Here is a 13785-nt window from a genome sequence, read left to right on the forward strand (position 1 = left end):
TCCCGCCTTCCCGGGCCGCCGAGCGCTCAGCGCCCAGGCAGGGCAGGGGCCCGCCCGGCCAGGGCGGCAGGGAGCTCTGGCCCGTTGGTGCCAGCCCCCTTCCCCGCCAACCAGCTGCCACATACCTCGGATGCCAGACACTCCCTGGGAGGGTGGAGACGCCCCGGCTGGCAGATGCACTGCGCACAGAGGCAGGTAGCGCTGGCAGCCAGCAGTCAGGTCGGAGATAGATGCTCCCGAGGGACGAGCTGGACGTGCTGTAGAGCAGCGACCCTCAGCCAGGGCGGCGCAGCTCCTGGGGTGCCGCGAGAACCTCCGGAAGGGTGCCCTGCAATGCTAGCACTCTTCACCGCCCCACTGGCTACACGTAGGGTGTGCGCCCCGATGATGCCGGCGGCACCTGTGGGTGGTCGCTGCTCGCCACCTCCCCCCCACCGCTGGTCGGCGCTCGCCACCTCGCTGTCCCCGTCACTGACACCGCTGCAGCTGCTGGGGGGGGCCTCCCTGCTCGCCACCACTACACCGCCACCACCGCCTGCGGGTGGTCACTGTGCCCCCCAGCCTCGGGAGGCACACGACGTTCATGCACACACATTGAACCCAGAGACTTCAGGTATCCAGGCTGTAGCCGTAGTGGTCTAGAGCAGTAGTTCTCAAACGTTTTTTCCCCCACGAACCGCTTGAAAATCGGTGAGTGGTCTTGGCCAGACCACTGAATAAGCTTTTCTTTGTTCTACAAATCAGAGCGCACAACTCATATTTTAATATCAGTAGTTGTACCTTGTAAGTCTAGATATTCTTGATTGCTCCAACCTTTCTGCGAACCACCTGAAGGGAGCTCGTGGACCAGTGGTGGTCCGCAGACCACAGTTTAAGAACCTCTGGTCTAAAGGAAAAAGGAATCAGGGCTTGTGGACAGGGGTGTTATCTTTTATTAGACCAACAGGATTTTTGCAAAAAAAATTATTAATTGCAAGCTTTCAGGCACAAACACCCTTCATCAGGCATCAGAGAAAGGTGTTTGTGCCTGAAAGCTTGCAATTAAAGACTTTTTTTTTTGCAAAGATCTTGTTGGTCTAATAAAAGATATCAACCCTGCCCACAAGCCCTGATTCCTTTTTCCTCTAGACCAATACGGCTACAACCTGGATACCTGACACATGGAAGATATAACATTTTAGCCTATTTTTTCAATTAAATCTTCATATTTTCCCAAGCAGGAAACAACTTTGACCACCTGAAACCTGAGATCCTGCTCCTGCTTTGTCTAAGGTAATTTGTACCATCATCACAGCCTCACAGGAGAGCTGAGACTCCTTACCAGCTAAGAACTGATGCCCAGAGAGTTTTTCCATTTACTGACTCCTCTGTGAAATCTTATGAAATATGAACTTCATTTCTACCCAGGAGAACTTTTACAATCTTTTCTCTGATGCCTGATGAAGGTTGTTTGTACCCAAAAACTTGCAATTAAAGAATTTTTTTTGCAAAAATCTTGGTCTAATAAAAGATATCACCTCTGTCCACCAGCCCTGAGACTTCAAGTAGAAATCCAGGGTGCCATAAGCTGTCTGCCCTGTTGTGAGTTTTCTCTGTTCTTTGCAACAGCAGAAAGGCTCTTTTTTCCTTTCCACAGCCAAAAAATGAGTGGAATCTGTCTTTGAAACAAGGTGCTTCTCAATTCCAAAATGTTCCAGAGTCAAACAAGTTTGAGAACTGCTGCTGTAGACAGACTGAGGGATGTTCTCTGTGCTAGGGCTGCCTCAGATCCAGAACTGGGGAGCCAAACACTGGAAAGGCACTGTATACACAAGGTTAGGTACATAAGTACACCCATGATCCTGCCTTGAGCCGGCAACTGGACTACATGGCTTCTTGCAATCTTTTCTTGTCCTTTTTTTCTACACGTACAAGCTCATTAGCATATACAGGTAGTAAAACCAAATAAGCTAATGCTCCTCTCTGGCCTTCAGTGAAGAAACACATTAGGAATACGTGAACGAACAAATCCATGGACGTGCATTCACAAACGTGAATGTTAGAGACTAATTCATTCACTGGCATGGACAGGCACAAACAGGTGGCTAAATACTGTTACTCATACCATCTCTCTTCCTCCCTTACAGTCACAAAATGAAAAAGACCATCTCCATGTTTGACATTTGTATGTGGACTGCCACCAAAAATGGCACAGTATCTCTAACAGACATAGGACTTTGTTGCATGGGACATTTAACATATACTGAAATTAGAATATGGTAAACTTAGACATTGCTTACTACAATCCCACGACACGCATAGCTTGTGTGCAACAAAACCTCTGCATGTTTTGTTTCAATTACTGGATCCCACCAGTGCCCTGCATCAGAGCTGTTAGAGACTGTTGCAGTCCTATGTCTGGGATCAAAAATCAGCTGATTTTCAGCCCCAGATGTGGAACCTCACCAGAGCCAGTTTGGAGACTTTCATGCTGTCCTTCCGCTGGGACCTACAATCAGTGGGTTGGGAGCCCCAGCCCCGGACTGCAATGAATTGGATTATCTCTGTGGAGCAGTCCAACATTAGCTCAACAGTGTGTTACTTAATACAATCTAGAGATACTTGTTGCTGGAAAAAAGTGTAACTGTGCTACAACATGTTACTGTACCAGTACACTTAGCCCATGTTATCCTGTTAAAATGTGTGAATGCTTGCAATGTAAATAAAATTAACACATGCTAAGTGTGCCATGCAACTTGACCCATACATAAACTGCCTAACCCAGTTGGGTGTCAAACTTTTTGACAAGCCTGCCACTAATTAGGTCTGCAACTTCCCCAAGTGTTACTCATATCCTCTTCCTCTGCCTAATTTGCTATTATGCTGCTTGTTCCCTTCCTGATCTGCCTGTGCCACTTGTGATGTGTGGCACAGGTTGGTGACTCCTGGCCTCGCTTAAATTTTTCAAATGAGTGAATAAACAAGTGACTCTGCTTCCATTTCTGATGATAACCTGAATGTTTACTGTTAAGAAAATAGGCATAGACGCTTATCAGAGTGCAAATTTAAAAATATGCACAATTATTTTACATAGGATCTCTCCCCGTTAAATGAGACTTTAAATGTGAAGGCTGACCGCTATAAAACATCAGCATAATCAAAGCGACACTGACACAGTTAAAAAGAAAGAGGAAAAAATGCATTGGATTCAATAGCCTGTCATTTTAATATGTGAATATGTGGATTCAATCCAAAAAAGCACCATTCTAAATTATTAAATTCATGTTGTATCAATACAAAACAGCATTAAAAAAGTGAAACATAATGGCAGACAATAAAAAGATAAAAGCAGATTAAAAACAAAATCCTATTCTAGGGATTGTTTTTGTTCACTTGCTTGCTGGAATTTGTTTCGTTTTGTTTTTAGAGTGAGAGTTTATTTTACTGAGCTTATAGGGAAGAAGGTAGCATTTAGAAGAAATAGCTTGAACAAGCCAAGAACAGGGGGGTGGAAACAGTATTGATAGTTTACTGAATTGTTGTGGTAACCTTTGTTGTTTGCTTATTTTAACACATGAAAAGGATTGTTGTCTTCCACAACTGACTTTCAGGTACTTCTCCCATTTATCCAAACCGGTAGCTGATCAAGTTCTGCAGCCTTGAGGCCCCCTCTACAGGTTACAGGTATTGCACAATTAACTAGTTAATTGCACCATTACCTAAAGACCAGTTATACATGCAAAGTAGCTATCACACCATACAAAGCTCCAACCAGCTACAAAGTTAGACCTCAAAAATGCGTACTAACTTTATAGCTGGTGGGTATCAAGCTTTAATTTGCACATGTAGAAGGTTTCACCTGCAACTAGAAGCTGCTCCCAGCTGCAGGGGTGAACCATGCCCAGCATAAAACTCCCTAGCTCTAAGGATGCAACAGCAATGATCCCCAGGGTCTGGGGGTTTCACACAGATCCCCAGACCCTAGGGACCATGGCAGCTGTGATCCCTAGGGCATGGGGGTGCAGGAAACCCCTGGGGATCATGGCTGCTATAATCCCTAAGCCTGGGGGGTGTGGGAAACTCCTGGGGCTGAAGGACTGCTGCAGGGGTGATTGTCCCATGCCTTGGGGGTGCGGAGAAATACCTTGGGCCAGATGATTACCACAGGGGTGTTCCCCCTGTCCTGGGAAATTGTGATCACTGTGATCCTCCAGCCTCAGTGCTTTCCCACAACCCTCAGGGCAGGGAGATCACTGCAGTTGCAATCCTTCGGCCCCAGCAATGTTTGGGACCCCCTCCCCCAGCTGGGAGCCCCTCAACTGGGATGCATGGGGTTTCCAGCCATGGGAGCTTGCTTTTTGCTAGTGCAGAGGGAGCCAGAGATCAGGTTCCCCCTGCACCAGTCATAAGGTGCATTGGGATCTAATGTATGATTGAATTGTGAATTGTGCATTAGATCCCATTGCACCTTTACCTGCATGTGTAGCAGGGGCCTCAAAAGAGTTTCTCAGGTAAATATTTAGTGGAGAGTTTGATAGATGCTGATGCATTTTCCTTTTATTCAAACACAAAACATTTACAACTAGTAGATGTGCAATAATGCTGGGTATAGTTTTAAAACTTGAGTTTTAACCCAATGAGTCTGTGAAATGCTTTTAGATAAATTTTTGTTTTAAATGGCTGTGGTTTCCTGTCTTGTGATCGAACTGTCATTAAATAGCACAGTGAGGTGTTGTTTTTCTCTTAACTGCATAGTACAGTAACCCACACAAAGCCTAAAATGTTCAGTAGAGCAACATGCAAGTAATGATTGATTTTTCCAGAGACCTGAGTTGCAAGAATTTCCCGTAAAATCTATGAATGTGTTGACATAAGGATATTTTTAGATCTGCAAATTCTAACAAAAGAAGCCAATCTAAGGTGTCTCATTTTGTTTCAACGGTCTTGTGTGGTTGGACACAATGATCTAAGTGTTTAGAATCTAACCAGGCCAAAGGGCTTGAAAAATCAAGCCCAGAGTACATATGTCTATCAGCATTGTCATCCATATACTCCTCAAGTTCAAAGCCCATTGCACTTTTTAAAAAGTTACGCGCCCATAATTAAAATTTTTTTTATTCTAAACTCTGTAATTTATTTGGTCATTCAAGATGAGCTAGCTTAGAATATTGTCAAAATAACCATTTACTATGGTTGCAGTAATATCTTATTATTGATTAAAGTGGTTACAATAACCCTTATCAAAAGTAATCCCCAATATCCTTCTTCACCTTCCAGCCTCTTCATTTAACCTTCCCTTCAAATCTGTTCTGTTCCCCTTCTGCATAAAAAGGCAATATTTCTTACAATTGTGGTAGGCTTCAAGGCTCTCTGTGTACTCACCTAATATACAAACCGGACACCCTTCCTGTCTGCCTCAGCCTTCTAGGCAATGTCATTAGCTCTTCCACTACAGTCCTTGGCCAAACTCCCTTTGTCTCTGCCCAATCCCTCACTGCCAACAGACTTCTGAAATCTTAGAGGTTGGACATAAACTAACAAGAACTGAAAAATAACCCACAAAGAAAAACTTGGCCCCTGTGTGATTTAAACAAGTTCCTGATGTAGTCAAAGGCACTACCGCTGTGACAGGGAAGCACAGGGAGCTGGTTCATGCTTCTCCATCCCCGGAACGCCTTACACTTTTTGGCCATAGGGATTTCTGTCCCTTTCCAGCTCCGCACCATTCATCAGCCTTTACCTTCATGGAATAAAGGAAGATTCAGACCCACCCCACCTCACACACCACAGAGCCAACACAGGATGCAGTCACTGCTTTCCGTGCTCCTACCAAATCCAACTAGGGGTCACATGTACTTGCAGTGCCTCACAGTATTCCTCACACTGGCTGACAAATACCTTCAGGGAGGCTCTGAAGTCACAGAAAGACTTCCCATAGTATTAAGACTACACAAAGGTTTGAAATCATTAAAACATAGTGAATGCAATTCTATAGGTTCCCACATTCCCAGCCAGCATGTGTGGAGATTTTTGCTTCTTGCTCATTTAAACAAGGTATAGGTAAAGGCGGACGACTGGGGTGAGGTGGGGTTGTGAGAATGGGAAGGGGATAAAATCATGGTGCCCAGCAAAGGGGAGGCAGAGAGGAGAGGGGAAGGCCACTAATGGTAATGTAACTTGGGGAAGGAGGTGCAACTAGGGCAGCAGCCCCAGATGCCTCCTTTGTGGGGAGCACAAGATCAGGATAGGAACCTGTACTTCCCTACCTGCCAGTGACCTAAACATAGCTCCATGACTCCTACCACGCCCAGCCAGAAAGACCGCTCCAAACTTGGCCCACTCTCTACCCCTAACTCTAACAAGTGAAGAGGGTCTAAGGTGTGCAGAGGCTTCTTTTACTTTCAATCACAGCACTTTTAACTTAGGAAGTGAAGGGAAGATTCATTGTGCTTTGGAAGGCTGGGACTGCTTGTGGGCGCTGGAGGCTTAGGGCAGAAAGTGCTTGCAGTAAAGCTGCTCACATGTGCAGTTCTTCCCCTCCAGCCCCTGACTCCCTTGTCATCCTTATTCAGCTTGCCCAACCTATAGTGACAGTCATCCTCTGCAAGGTGTAAGACTCATTCTTAGCATTCTAACCTCCTGCATCCAGCTTCCTAATTACAAGGGCTAAAAACAGGCAGTGGGTTTAATATGCGTTTGTTTAGTCCAAAATCCAATTTACAGTAGACTCCCAACTTGTATATTGCGTTCCTGAGAAATCTTGCGTATGTTGAATTCGCGCGACTCGAGGTGAATTTTCCCGTAGGAAATAGTAGAAAAGTGAGGGGTTGCGTTCCTTAGTCCTCACATTTATGACACCAAAGGTACCAAAATAAAACCTTTTTCAACCAATACTTTATTTATTATGTTACAAAAACATATTGTAAACATATTTATTCAGTTACATTAAAAGAAACACACACAAAAATACAAAATGGACATACAACAATCTTCAATCCATCCATCAATGGGAAGCCACGTCTTCATCCAGGTGGAACAACAAAAGATGGTGGTGATATCTCTCCCCAGAAGTGGTCGGCTCTCCCCCAGATGTAGAGGGCTGAGTGTCGGTTGATTGACTCAGGATAGTGCTGTCTCACTTCCTGAAGAACTTGTCCAAGGAAGACTGCGCTGAGCAGTGCCGCTTCTCCCTGTAAAGCTCTGTGTAGAGCTTTACAGGGAGCTTTACATTGGCTTCCTTTATTAGCCTGGCAGCCTTAGCACTTCTTTCATGATTGGGGTCGTTTTCATCAAAGAAGGCTAGGTAACCATCCAAAAGTTTGAATGCATCAGCTGTGCCTTTCATCGTGAGAACTTGGGGGAAGGGCCTTTAATTTTCTTCCATGGGCTCTTCCTCTTCATGGCGCTTCTTAGCCAGCTCAAGAAGATCCTAATTTGAGAGTTCCTCCCTATGGGAATCGAGCCGCTCAGCCATGTTTATAACTTGTTTATACTTGGTATAAAAAAGTGTTGGCTGCTGCTCTGCAGTCTGCTAGTCACTTCTGGACTTCCAGCCTGGCAGCCAACCCTCCTGCAGATTGGCAGCCAACCCTTCACAGCTTGGTACCAGGCTGTATGTAGTCCAGAGGTTGGGAACCTCTGTACTACAGCACTGTATCTAAGACTAAACTAAAACCAGCAGACTAAAGCCAACAGTAAAAGATAAGTCAGTTAGTCAAGTAAAGATTTATCTCCTTCCACTTAGAAGATACATGCAAGCCAAAATCACCTTATGATGGAGGATATCAAGAGCCTTGGATCAAGGTGGGAAAAGGCTATTAGTGCCATGCTAAGATCCAAACAGATTCACAAGGATCTTTTATGAGACCAAATAGTTGGAAAAAATGTTCTTTGCAAACTTTCGGGCACAAACACCTTTGGTCAGGCAGAGGAAGGGTGAAAGTGGTCATTTGGATGCATCACAGGTACTTCATGGAAGACAATGGACTTGTCCTCTGTAAGGTCTCCAGGTTGCTGCTAGAGAAAATGCTGAGATCTGAATCAAACTAGTTGTCTGTTTTTTTAAGCCAGTGGAAATTATTAGAAGACATGGAAGAAAATGACTGTGATGAAATGAAGGTGTTTGCAGAAGGGATGCTCCCCAGGCTCCTGGGTTCCCTTTGGGGGCTGTCAGCAGTGCCTCTAGCACAGCAGTCTGCCATGTGGGCTCGGCTCCTCAATCCCCTTTTTGCCCCTCTGGGTTGCCTTCTGCATTGTGGGAAGCGTTTTTCTTAAGAGAGATTAAGTAGGGGGAGTCTGGAGGTCCCAGGAGTGGCAGGGCAGGCCCTGTGGCAGTTCAGGGAAAGGGTGGACCAGTGCCACCCTGTATTCAGCTGACCTTGCGCTGCGATAGCAGTGCATCTGACTCCAGATTAGAAGGCTGTGTGTGGGACACCAGGGTCCCAGCTGCTCCTTTTGGACCCACTTCACTAGCCCAAATCTGTCGAGGACAATATGGTGCAGGCCCCCCTTCGTGTATTTGCCTCTGCCTTGGCCTCACCCTCTGCTTCTCTTGTGGCTGATCTACATGCACTTGCCTGGCCGCGAGCAGCGGGGAGGTATGGGGAGTGTTGCTGTGGGGAAGCCTGAACCACGACCAAGGCTTCGCTTTCTTCATGTACCAGCAAGAAGCAGACACCCTTTAGATTAGGGGTTTAACTCAAAAAAATGAGGGGGGACGTGCGGCGGACAATTTTCGGAAATGACTCCGTGGCGCAACGGCAGCGCGTCTGACTCCAGATCAGAAGGCTGTGTGTTCAAATCACACCGGAGTCAGCAGCACTCCCTTTTCCCTCAGCAAGCTGGGAACTGGCAGGCGTGCTTAGTAGGCACAGATCTGTGGGTCTTCATCAGCTGGGGGGTGTGGGTGGCAGGGCCACTGTAGCAGCCCCGTGGGTGTGCGGTTGGGAAGCTATCGGCAATTTGCAGAAGCAGAAGCAATTGCCAATACGGAACCAGACTCTGCCGAGGGACGCCGCCTGCCAAGGACCGGGAAAAGAAACTCCCTGTGCGGCCTCGTGGCGCAACGGCAGCGCGTCTGACTCCAGATCAGAAGGTTGTGTGTTCAAATCACACCGGGGTCATCTTCCCTTTTCTGCCTCTCGCAGCCTTTGCGCTCAGTGGTGGCGGCCTGTGCCTCTGTGCGGGGGATGGGGGCCGTGCATATGCGGGAAAGGCAGCCAGGGGGAAAGCCGAGAGGGGTCACGGGTAAGCAGCGCGGCCAGAACTGCCTGGGTGGACGGGCTCCGCTCGCTGCCGCCCTCCCTGGGCGAGGAGCCCGCCGATTTCCTTCCCTCTGGTAGGGTGTGCGCGCGCATGTGCACTCACCGTAGGGGCTGTGCGTGTCTCTCTGCAGTTGCCCTTGGTCCGTGTGTGTGTGCACCTGCGCTCACCTTAGTGGGGGTCTGCTCACCCCCTTGGTGTGCGTGTGTGCGCCCCGCGCTCACCTTGGTGGAGGTCTGCTCACCTTAGCTATGTGTGTGCTTATTGTAGGGGGATGTGTGTGTTCTACGAGTGTGTGTGCATGCACACATTTCCCCTGGGTGTGTATGCGTGCATGTACACCCACCCTAGGAGGTGTGTTTGTGTCTGTGAGTGTGTGTGTTCACCCTAGGAGATGTGTGTGTATGTGCCCCTGCCCACCTTAGGTGGGATATGCTCACTGTGTGTGTGTGTGTGTTTTGGGAACAGCTTGGCAGGCTCTCACAAGTGACATGCCAATGTGTAGCTGCCTTGTGGTCCCCTCTGTCTTCTGGTCCCGGGCAATTCAGGCTTTGCTGTCTGTTGCAAAGCACTGCTGCCTCTCATGCCCACCTGCACTGTGCCTTTTGGAAGGGGCAGCGGGGAAAGCTCTTTGCCTGGCCCCTTAGCTGTGAAACCTTCCCAAGGTACTAGGAAGGGGATGTGGGGGGTCCTAGAGGCCCCTCTTGCTTTTGGCTGGGCTGGGTGTGTCACTACATGCCTGTCCCCAGGAGCAGTCCAGTCTGAATCCCAATACTTAGTCTGTGAGAGAAGTGGATTGTGAGGGACAGTTTCAAGGGAGTCAGGACGCACAGGCCTGTGATCACACCCAAGGCTGATAAGGCCACCCTAGGAAAGAACAATGGCCACAGGCCCATGACTCAGTTTCCCTGCTCCCTCCTGAATTGGCCAAGAGCCCCTTATCTCAGAGAAATGGGCAGGAGTGCAGAAACCTGAACTGTATAAAACTCCCCCACACAAAGTGTGCAAACTACCTGAAGCCTGGAGGAAGGCTTCTGAGGGCTTCCCACCTGGTAGTGAATATATGACTGTGTATGTATTCTCTGCTGTATGTAGCTGCTCTTGTAAATATTGCCTGACTGATGATGACATCCCAATAAACCACAGTATAGTTTGGAGGAACTTGCTTTGGCTTCTCTTGTACTTCTTCAGATCAAATAAAAGCCCGCAGAGACATCTTGGGTGTAACATAAGAAGCAGTGAGAAAAGCACTTTGCCTGCTCCCATGCCATGAAACCTTCTACAAGATCCTGGGAAAATGTCACAAAGCTGTGGCTGCTTGGTCTTGAAGGGGAGGCACAGCAGAGGGCTATTTCTGATAACCATAGTGTGCCAAGGCAGCGTGTCTGACTGCAGGTCAAGTAGCTGTGTGCTAAACCACAGATGCCTCCTTTTCTTCTAATTCCCACACCTTATCCCCTGCCTCTGCAGGTGTGTGCTTGCTCCTTCTCGCTGGGCGCGTCCACACATGCATTTATACCCAAGTCTGCATAAGTTGTCATATTTATTGTGCAGTACAAGTGTGCTCATATAGCTCTGTGCCTGTACTGTGCAGTCATTTTGGTTACTGTGCAGTAAATGTGCACATGTAGATGTGCCCACTGTGCGGTAGTGCGTTGCTACCACACAGTAGCATTGCCGAGCACTAACCGTGATGCAATGCTACTGCACATTAGTAACAGTAGCTCATTGTTATTGTGCAGCAGTGTCAGAAAAAACCCATGCAGTGACAGTACTATGCAGTAATGCTAGTTACTGCACTGTCATTTAGTCCTTGCATAAGCAAGTACCACACACTAACAACTGTGCAGTCTGCCACTCACGTAGACATGGCCAGTGTCTAATGCGCAAAGAGAATAACTTCTTTTGGGGGTATTGGTTGTAGCTGTGTTGGTCTAAGGACATAGGCAGACAAGTTTATTTGGGCAAATATGATATATTTTATTAGAACAACCGAATAGCTGGAAACATTGTTTTTTACAAGCTTTTGAGCACAAACACCCTTCTTCAGGCTGACTCTTCAGAGTCTGCTGGTGTCTGTGTACCCTCTAGGGTCAAATACAAGCTTAAGCCAATATGCAAAATGCAGGTCTGTGAAAATGCAAATACAGGGCAGGGAAGATCAGAGGGGATAGGAGTTATTGTGTGTGAGACATGTAGGTGGGGTGGGAAAACAGAAGAAGGGAATGTTGACCTGTGATAAAATGTAGCATAGCAGGTAAAATGTAGAAAGTTTACCTGGGGTTATCAGATGGCAAACAGGTTATAAAGTGCCATAAATCCAATGTCTATATTTAGTGCATGATTTTTCGTATCCAGTAGATATGTGAAATGAAGTTTCTAGGCTCGTCTACAAAAGGTGTTTTGTAAATTCCCTTTGAGGAGTAGAACTGAGAGACTGGAGAGAGTGGTTGTCTTGTGAGACATGTGCACTTGATATTATTTAATGTTCTACATGTATGGGTACCCTATAAGCACTAGCTATGCCTAGGAGGTTTTTTCTCTGCCTAGGAGGTTTCCTTTCTGTCTTAAGTAGAACATGTTTTTCTGATGCTGTGACAAACTTCAAAGACTGCTGAATTCAATGGGAGGACTCCAGCCCAACTAGTAACACCTTCTAACAGCTGCCCCATGGCTAACAACAGGCAGTTCAGCCAGATTTCTGCGAGCAGGCCTTAATTGGAGCTATCATATCATAGAATCATAGAAAGTTAGGGCTGGAAGGGACCTCAGGAGATCATCTAGTCCAATCCCTTGCTCAAAGTAGGACCATCCCCAACTAGATCATCCCAGTATAGCTTTGTCTAGCTGGGTTTTGAAAACCTCCAAGGATGGAGCTTCCACCACCTCTCTGGGTAAACTGTTCCAGTGTTTTACTATCCTCTTAGTGAGAAAATTCTTCCTAATATCTAACCTAAATTTCCCTTGCTGAAACTTGAGATGGTTGCTCCTTGTTCTGTCATCTCCCACCACTGAGAACAGTTTAGCTCCATCCTCTTTTGAACCCCCTCTTCAGGTAGTTGAAGGCTGCTATTAAATACCTTGTCATTCTCCTCTTCTCTAGACTAAATAAGCCCAGTTCCCTCAGTCTTTCCTCATAAGTCATGTTCCCTGAACCCCCCTCACCATTTTTGTTGCCCATCCACTGGACTCTCTCCAATTGTCCACATCCTTTCTGTAGTGGATCCTGAACTTGTCCTTGATGAACCTCAGGATTTCTTTTGGCCTAATCCTCCAATTGGTCTAGGTCACTCTGAATCCTAGCCCTGAATCTACTACTCCCCCCAGCTTGGTGTCATCTGCAAACTTGCTGAGAGTGCAATCCATCCCATTTTCCAGGTTGTTGATGAAGGCATTAAACAAAACTGGCCCCAGGGCACTCCACTTAATACTGGCTGCCAACTAGACATCGAACCATTGATTACTACCCTCTGAGCCCAAAGATCCAGCCAGTTTTCTATCCACCTTATAGTCCATTCATCCAGCCCGTATTTCCTTAGCTTGCTGGTGAGAATGCTGTGGGACAGGGGCGATATGCACCCCCTGAACATGGCGGTACACCCCCTACAAGGCGCCGCTGACTGTCAGCAGCGTCTGTGGACGGTCGCCACTTGCCACCCCGCTGCCAACATTGCTGGTGGCATCTGCAGATAATCCACAATCTCTGCTGGCTGCTACCACCGCTGCCAGCGGTGACTGAGAGTGGTTGCCCACCCCCGGTTGGCACTCGCCATCCCACCCTGCTACCAACAGCACTGTCAGTGTCTGCAGGAGCTCCCCCACTTACCATCACCGTGCTACCACTACTGCCGTGCTCTCCAGCTGTCAGGGGCACAAGTCCTTCATGCTGTGGGAGACTGTATCAAAAGCCTTGCTAAAATCAAGGTCCACTAGTCTCCCCATATCTACATAGTCAGTCAGTCACCTCATCATAGAAAGCAATCAGGTTGGTCAGACATGATTGGCTGACTGGTCTGTAGTTCCCTGACTCCTCCTTTTTCCCTTTCTTAAATATGGGTACTATGTTTGTCCTTTTCCAATCATCTGGGACATCTCTTGATTGCCATGAGTTTTCAAAGATGATGGCCAATAGCTCTGCAATCACATCAGCCAACTCCCTCAGCACCCTTGGGTGGATCCGATTTGGCACCATGAACTTGAACACATCTAGCTTTTCTAAATAGTCCCTAACCTGTTCTTTCACCACAGAGGGCTGCTCACCTCCTCCCCAAACTGTGCTGCCTGGTGCAGTAGTCTAGGAGCTGACCGTGACCGTGAAGACTGAGGCAAAAAAGGCATCAAGCACTTTAGCCATTTCTATATCCTCTGTCACAAGGTTGCCTTCCCCATTCACTAAGGGGCCCGCACTTTCTATGATCCTCCTCTTGCTACTGACATACTTGTAGAAACCCTTCTTGTTACCTCTCACATCCCTTGCTATCTGCAATTCCAGTTGCGCTTTGGCCTTCCTGACTTCATCCCTACATGCTCGAGCAATGCTCTTAT

General features: G+C 47.3%; 1 protein-coding gene and 2 non-coding genes across 3 annotated transcripts in view; 2 read left to right on the forward strand and 1 right to left on the reverse strand.

Annotated features, from left to right (window-relative positions):
• HSBP1L1 (heat shock factor binding protein 1 like 1) overlaps positions 1–7324 on the reverse strand; it is a 12123-nt gene extending 4799 nt beyond the window's left edge. The window contains exons 1-2 of the mRNA XM_019540238.1: positions 7119–7324; positions 126–213 (exon numbers count right to left, since the gene is read on the reverse strand). Of these exons, the coding sequence (XP_019395783.1) occupies positions 126–213; positions 7119–7324 (294 nt within the window). The remainder of the gene's footprint in view (positions 1–125; positions 214–7118) is intronic.
• Positions 7325–8721: 1397 nt separating this feature from the next.
• Positions 8722–8793, forward strand: TRNAW-CCA. The gene has a single exon. It is a non-coding gene; the product is annotated as a tRNA-Trp (tRNA).
• A 236-nt stretch (positions 8794–9029) lies between these two features.
• TRNAW-CCA lies at positions 9030–9101 on the forward strand. The gene has a single exon. It is a non-coding gene; the product is annotated as a tRNA-Trp (tRNA).
• The last annotated feature ends 4684 nt before the right edge of the window (positions 9102–13785 follow it).

Source organism: Crocodylus porosus, unplaced genomic scaffold, assembly GCF_001723895.1.
Source record: "Crocodylus porosus isolate Cpor-Errol unplaced genomic scaffold, CroPor_comp1, whole genome shotgun sequence".
Classification (NCBI taxonomy): Eukaryota; Metazoa; Chordata; order Crocodylia; family Crocodylidae; genus Crocodylus; species Crocodylus porosus.